Genomic DNA, 7952 nt, shown 5'->3' on the forward strand with positions numbered 1-7952 from the left:
CTATGTTGAACTTTTATTGAGGTAGTCACCTGGAATGTATTTAAAATAAACAGGTGTGCCTTGTTAAAAGTTAATTTGTGGAATTTCTTTCCTTAATGCGTTTCAGCCAATCAGTTGTGTTGTGACGTGACAAGGTTGGGGTGGTATACAGAAGATATCCCTATTTGGTAAAAGACCAACTCCATATTATTGCAAGAACAGCTCAAATGAGCAAAGAGAAATKACAGCTCATCATAACTTTAAGACATGAAGGTCAGTCAATGCGGAAAATTTCAAGAACTTTGAAAATGTCTTCAAGCGCAGTCGCAAAAACCATCAAGCGCTATGATGGAACTGGCTCTCATGAGGACCGCCACAGGAAAGGAAGACCCAGAGTTACCTCTGCTGCAAAATGTTCAATGGAGTTAACTGCACCTCAGATTGTAGCCCAAATAAATGCTCCAGAGAGTTCAAGTAACAGACATCTCAACATCAACTGTTCAGAGGAGACAGCGTAAATCAGGCATTCATGGTCAAATTGCTGCAAGGAAACCACTACTAAAGGACACTAAKAAGAAGAAGAGACTTGATTGGGCCAAGAAACACAGGCAATTGACATTAGACCGGTGGAAATCTGTCCTTTGGTCTGACGAGTCCAAATTTTAGATTTTTGGTTCCAACCGCCGTGTCTTTGTGAGACGTAGATTAGGTGAACAGATGATCTCCGAATGTGTTGTTCCCACCGTGAAGCATGGAGGAGGAGGTGTGATGGTGTGGGGGTGCTTTGCTGGTGACACTTGCCAGTGATTTATTTAGAATTCAAAGCAAACTTAACCAGCATGGCGACCACAGTTTTCTGCAACTATACGCTATCCCATCTGGATTGCCCTTAGTGGGACTAACATTTGTTTTTCGAAAGGACAATGATCCAACACACCTCCAGGCTGTGTGARGGCTAATTGACYAAGAAGGAGAGTGATGGAGTGCTGCATCAGATTAACTGGCCTCCACAATCACCCGACCTCAACCCAATTGAGATGGTTTTTGATGAGTTGGACCGCAGAGTGTAGGAAAAGAAGCCAACAAGTGCTCAGTATATGTGGGAACTCCTTCAAGACTGTTGGAGAAGCTGGTTGGTTACTACATGATTTCATATGTGTTATTTCATAGTTTTGATGTCTTCACTATTATTTCACATTGTAGAAAATAGTAAAACAATTATATAAACTGGAATGAGTAGGTGTCCAAACTTTTGACTGGGATATGTATGTATGTATGTATGTATGTGTTTATGTGTATGTGTGTATGTGTATGTGGGTGTGGTTGTATGATGTATGTATGTATATATATATATCTATATATATATATATATATATGCATATACTACAGTCCAAAAGTTTGGTGGGTCACTTAGAAATGGCCTTGTTTTGAAAGAAAAGCCATTTTTTGTCCATTAAAATAACATCAAATAGATCAGAAATACAGTGTAGACATTGTTAATGTTGTAAAGACATTGTACCTGGAAACGGCAGATTACTTATGGAATATCTACATATGTGTACAGAGGCCCATTATCTAGCAACCATCACTCCTGTGTTTCAATGGCACGTTGTGTTAGCTAATCCAAGTTTATCATTTTAAAAGGCTAACTGATCATTAGAAAACCCTTTTGCAATTATGTTAGCACAGCTGAAAACTGTTGTGCTAATTAAAGAAAAATAAAACTGGCCTTCTTTAGACTAGTTGAGTATCTGTAGCATCAGCATTTGTGGGTTCAATTACAGGCTCAATATGGCCAGAAACAAAGAACTTTCTTCTGAAACTCATCAGTCTATTCTTGTTCTGAGAAATGATGGCTATTCCATGCGAGAAATTGCCAAGAAACTGAATATCTCGTAAAACGCTGAGTACTACTCCCTTCACAGAACAGAGCAAACTGGATCTAACCAGAATAGAAAGAGGAGTGGGARGCCCTGATGCACATCTGAGCAAGAAGACAAGTACATTAGTGTCTAGTTTGAGGAACAGACGCCTCATAAGTCCTCAACTGGCAGCCTCATTAAATAGTACCCGCAAAACACCAGTCTCAACGTCAACAGTGAAGTGGCGACGCCGGGATGCTGGCCTTCTAGGCAGAGTTCCTCTGTCCAGTGTCTGTGTTCTTTTGCCCATCTTAATCTTTTMTTTTTATTGGCCAGTCTGAGATATGGCTTTTTCTTTGCAACTCTGCCTAGAAGGCCAGCATCCCGGAGTCGCCTCTTCACTGTTGACATTGAGACGGGTGTTTTGCGTGTACTATTAGGCAGCATACAGTGCACTCGTACTACAGTGCTCGAAGCAAACTGATGGAATAACAGTCGAAAGAAAAGGTTTAATCTTGTGGAGGCAGCAGAAAGGATTAATAAATAGTCAAAGTCCACGCACGAGATGAGCCAAAAATTTCAGACATGCTCACCGCAGCTGAAAAAACATAATAGAATACATGTGTATATATGACCAGAGACTCTAACCATTCAATACTTGGTCGAAAGAAAAATACAATGTGAAAATTCTGCCAGATGTCATCGGACCCTGTGCCAAACCGTAGTGTTCAGCATGCGGAATAKTCACGGAGTGGTAATGATAGCTTTGCTGGCCACTCGCTGAATTACTGTGGAATGAGTGAGAGCGCAGAGTTCAGCCAGGGAACTCTGTATGCAAAGGGACAATGGTAACAGCACAACTGGACCACACAATGTCATAATATATTACAAATGGGCAGTCACAGTGGTATACCATGCTATACCACTATACAGGACTGCCCATTCACATTAGACCACCCTGGCCCATATCATGCTGCTTTATGTCGGGGGGTTCATTGATATTCTGTGCAGTCACACTGCTATTATAATGTATGTGTTGCGTGGTCATATTGTCAGCAGTAACTGTAATGTAACCAATAACTGTGATGACTATATCCAATGACATCACCTACCTCATCGTACTCCTCTGGGCAGCCCACTGCTCCGTCCCCTGGGCTGAAGTGCGCATCGTAGAGCTGGGGCTCTGTACCTGCAAACACATACAGAACAAAGTCAACACAATGCTATTGTAAAGACAGAGCCAATATGCCACGAAAACAATAGAACACTGCCACTAAACAGATGTAATTAGGTAAGCAGAGTAAATAGGGTCAACTCAAAGTCAACAAAGATTTAAGTTAGAGCAGTGGTATTCAAACTTGTTTGTCTCGAGACAACACTCCAAATCTAATGACACAACCTTATATTTTCAAAAAATAACCACAATGAAAATAATTATCAAAATGAAAAGAAACCAATATATACATTTTCTAGGGTTAGGGAATCTTATTTTTCAAATAATATTTCCCAAATCGTTTTTATATTGTCCCATACAATAATCTGTATTCTTAATTTTTGGTTAAAAAAAAAAAGTATAATAATTTTAGCAACCCCACTGCAGTTCACCCGGGGTTGCAATCCCGACTTTGAATATCACAGAATGAAAGAATGAAAAATAGGCTGCATTGTGTTTAAGTCAAGTGAATAAAAAAAGGATTTCAACTTTTTTATTACAAGTGCAAACTTGTACACAAGTATACGAAACATTAGGAACACCTTTAGGAACAMCTTCCTAATATTGAGTATCCCACCCTTTTCCCCTCAGAACAGCCTCAATTCGTCAGGGCATGGACTCTCAAAAGCATTCCACAGGGATGCTGGCCCATGTTGACTCCAATGCTTCCCACAGTTCTGTCAAGCAGAGTATATGTGAGCAGAGTTGAGCTGTCGGAAATTCCGCTCCTCACTCCACATCCTTTCCAACTGCGCCGCTAAAAACCCCTCCTCGCTCACAGGAAATAAAACTGCCGCTCCAAATTTGCTTAATTCATTAAAATCCCCATTTAACACCCACCTATTTTTGTGACTACCTGGACCAACCATTTGGTTTGGAAATATTGAAAACAAACCATATGATTGGAATACAAAGTATTTGAATAAACATGAAAAGGTGACGGTAAAAAGCACATCATTATTTCAAATAGGCTACATGTGTTAARCAGCACATGAACACTAAATATGTCAGGAGCTAGATAGGTAGCCTAATAAGGAGCCTATTWTTTAAATTCTATAGCCTACAACTAAATATATTGTGAAGCATGGGGCCAGCAGCATACCACCCTGCATCTCACCCCTGGCTTGCTTCTGAAGCTAAGCAGGTTTGGTCTGGTCAGTCCCTGAATGGGAGACCAGATGTTKCTGAAAGTGGTGTTGGGGGGCCAGTAGGAGGCACCCTTTCCTCTGGTCTAAAAAAACATTCCAGTGTTTGGGGACATTGCCCTGTGTAGGGTTCTGTTTTTTTCGGATGGGATGTTTAAACAKGTGTCCTGACTCTCTGTGGTCACTAAAGCTCCCATGGCACTTATTGTAGGGGTGTTAACCCCGGTGTCCTGGCTAAATTCCCAATCTGGCCTTCACACCATCATGGCCACCTAATCATCCCCAATTTGCTCGTAACTATTCCCTAGGTCATTGCTGTAAATGAGAATGTGTTCTCAGTCAACTTACCTGGCAATATATGTGAGTGCAACACACTAGGCTGGCAGGAGCATTTAAACATTTGTTGTATTAAATCATTAGTCTATAAATTGCGCATATATGCTGTGACTTACTTAGAATTAAATACAAATGAAGAAAAAAATGCCTAATTAGGATCTGTCTACAGTGCCTTTGAATTAACTTTTAGAAASACGAATTCAGCCAAAGTCTGTGGCTTCTCAACAGCTTTTACCCCCAAGGCATAAGACTCCTGAACAGGCAATCAAATGGCTATTTGCATTGTGTCCCGCCAACCCCTTTTTTACACTGCTGCTACTCTCTGTTTATCATCTAAGCATAGTCACTTTAACTACACCTACATGTACATATTACCTCAATAATCCCGAATAACCAGTGCCCCCACAAATTGACTCTGTACAGGTACCACCTGTACATAGCCTCGCTACTGTTATTTTCACTGTAATAAAACGTTTTTTTTTATTTATTTTTTTTACTTACAATTGTTTACCTAATACCTATTTTTTCTTTAAAAATTGCACTGWTGGTTAGGGCTTGTAAGTAAGTAAGGCTTGTAAGTAAGCATTTCACTGTAAGGTCTACACCTGTTGTATTCAGAGCACGTGACAAATAAACTTTGATTTGATTTAATTTGATTCAGGCTCATGYGATGATGCCTGGAGAGCAGTCCAGCAGTGGAGAATACCCTCTCCATGCTTGCAGAGCCACTGGGGAAGCTAAACACCCTTAGAGCCACTCTTGCAAGGTTGGGCAGGGATATGGAGTTTTTTCTTTTTCTTTAGATAGGATTATTTTGCATAAAACCTCTAGGCCTATCAAAACAGAATGTTCCTTCAGGCCTATTGGGCMAGAATCAATGCTAGTTAGCCTATTGTATAGATAATAGAACRAAATTGAACAAAACTTTAAGAGATCGGATTTTTAGTTTAGAAATACTTTGTTACAATGAAACACTTAGCTAGCTACCCACCTCATTCCTTTCTGTTAGCATGTGCAAGTAGTACACCATAATCCTTTCGGGATACATGTCTTTAGTTCAGATTCCACAATGATTCTTTAGTTGTGGATTTTACATCACCGCACTCCCTCTCTTGGTCCTCATCTTTGTAAGTCACCTTGATTTTGCGCCTATGTTTGTTTTATCAGTTCTTTATGAAAATATTTAGAGACCTCCATGACAATAGCTAAAGCTATAGCAGCACGAATAATTAGAGACCTCCATGATAATAGCTAAGGCTATAGCAGCACACAAGTAGCCTACAAATGCATGCTGGGACGGGCATGCCCTGAGCTCGTGGAATGAGCGCWACTGGAGCAAAATTGGAACAGGCGAAAAGGCTGACACGTTTGGAAACTTGCTCCGCGCTCTAGTCAAATTAGGCACGCTCTGCTACGCGCCTACTACGCTTCACTCACATACTCTGGTGTTAAGTTGGCTGGATGTCCTTTGGGGGCTGAAGAAATGTGGCTTGTCACCTAAAACTCTCACAAACTTTTACAGATGCACAATTGAGAGCATCCTGTCGGGGTGTATCACCGCCTGGTATGGCAACTGCACCACCCACAACCACAGGGCTCTCCAGAGGGTGGTGSGGTTGGCACAACGCATCCCCGGGGGCAAACTACCTGCCATCCAGGACACCTACAGCAGCTCGTAAATTCAGAGTTGTCAGATTGTCCGTTTGTAAATTCAGAGCGTATCGCTCTCGGAGCGCACACTGGACGCTCGGGCCGAGAAGTWGGGTTGATTTGAGCGYTCTGACCTTACAATTGCAATCAAGCACCCAAGCTAACGTTGGCTAGCTTGCTAGCTACTTCCAGACACAAATGAGAGTGACCACTCTGACCATTTTACTCGCCCTAGAAGAGCTGGTTAGGCAGTTTATGTTATCATGACTAACTATGACTAACTGTGTGTTGCTGGCAACAATTTAATTACGCTTTTTTTGCCGATGTTAACTGTGCTGGCATATTCAACCGAATTCATTATTCTGCTCTGGTACACTCAGACGAGAGTGCTCTGAAATCGGAGTAGATAATAATTTTTTAATTTCACCTTTATTTAACCAGGTAGGCTAGTTGAGAACAAGTTCTCATTTACAACTGTGACCTGGCCAAGATAAAGCAAAGCAGTTCGACACATACAACAACACAGTTACACATGGAGTAAACAAACATACAGTCAATAATACAGTAGAAAGTGTCTATATAAAGTGTGTGCAAATGAGGTAAGATAAGGGAGGTATAAGGCAATAAATAGGCCATGGTGGCGAAGTAAATACAATATACCAATTAAACACTGGAGTGATTGATGTGCAGAAGATGAATGTGCAAGTAGAGATACTGGGGTGCAAAGGAGCAAGATAAATAAATAAATAAATAAATACAGTAAGGCGATAAGGTAGCTGGATGGGTTATTTACAGATGGGCTATGTACAGGTGCAGTGATCTGTGAGGCAATTTTGTAAATGACATCGCCAAAGTCGAGGATCGGTAGGATGGTCAGTTTTACGAGGGTATGTTTGGCAAAATGAGTGAAGGATGCTTTTTTTGCGAAATAGGAAGCCGATTCTAGATTYAATTTTGGATTGGAGATGCTAATGTGAGTCTGGAAGGAGAGTTTACAGTCTAACCAGACACCTAGGTATTTGTAGTTGTCCACATATTCTAAGTCAGAACCGTCCAGAGTAGTGATGCTGTACAGGCGGGCAGCGATCGGATGAAGAGCATGCATTTAGTTTTACTTTCATTAAAGAGCAGTTGAAGGCCACGGAAGGAGAGTTGTATGGCATTGAAGCTCGTCTGGAGGTTTGTTAACACAGTGTCCAAAGAAGGGCCAGAAGTATACAGAATGGTGTCGTTGCGTAGAGGTGGATCAAGAGAATCACACAGCAAGAGCGACACTAATTGATGTATACAAGAAGAGAGTTGTCCGAGAATGGAACCCTGTGGCACACCAGAGATCTGCCAAGAGGTCGGGGACAACAGGCTCTGATTTGAGTTCTTGCTCACGCTTTCCTCATTATATCGTCTGCGTTCCATTAATTATAGAGACTGAAAATACTTCTCGGTGAAACTTATGGATATAAATGATAACAACATCCTGAAGATTGATTCTCTACTAAGTTTGAACAGTTTATTCGACCTGGACATATAACTTTAAGTTTTCGTCGGAGTTCGCCTGGACCGGCGCCAGCATTTGACACGTGAACAAAGCGTGCTAGAAAATTAGCTAATGTGGACACTAGTAATGGACATTATCGAACAAAACAACGATTTATTGTGGAAACTAGATTCCTGGACTGCATTCTGATGAAAGATCTAAAGGTAGGGAATATTTATGATGTAATTCGTATTTCTGTTTGACTCCAGACATGGCGCGAAATGGTTGTTGTA

General features: G+C 41.1%; 1 protein-coding gene across 2 annotated transcripts in view; it reads right to left on the minus strand.

Moving 5' to 3' along the window:
• LOC111976264 (rab11 family-interacting protein 3-like) overlaps positions 1–7952 on the minus strand; it is a 107479-nt gene that overhangs the window by 75817 nt on the left and 23710 nt on the right. For both annotated transcript variants that reach the window (XM_024005042.2, XM_024005041.2), the window contains exon 3: positions 2954–3030. In XM_024005042.2, the coding sequence (XP_023860810.1) occupies positions 2954–3030 (77 nt within the window). The remainder of the gene's footprint in view (positions 1–2953; positions 3031–7952) is intronic.

Source organism: Salvelinus sp. IW2-2015, linkage group LG17 (assembly GCF_002910315.2).
Source record: "Salvelinus sp. IW2-2015 linkage group LG17, ASM291031v2, whole genome shotgun sequence".
Classification (NCBI taxonomy): domain Eukaryota; kingdom Metazoa; phylum Chordata; class Actinopteri; order Salmoniformes; family Salmonidae; genus Salvelinus; species Salvelinus sp. IW2-2015.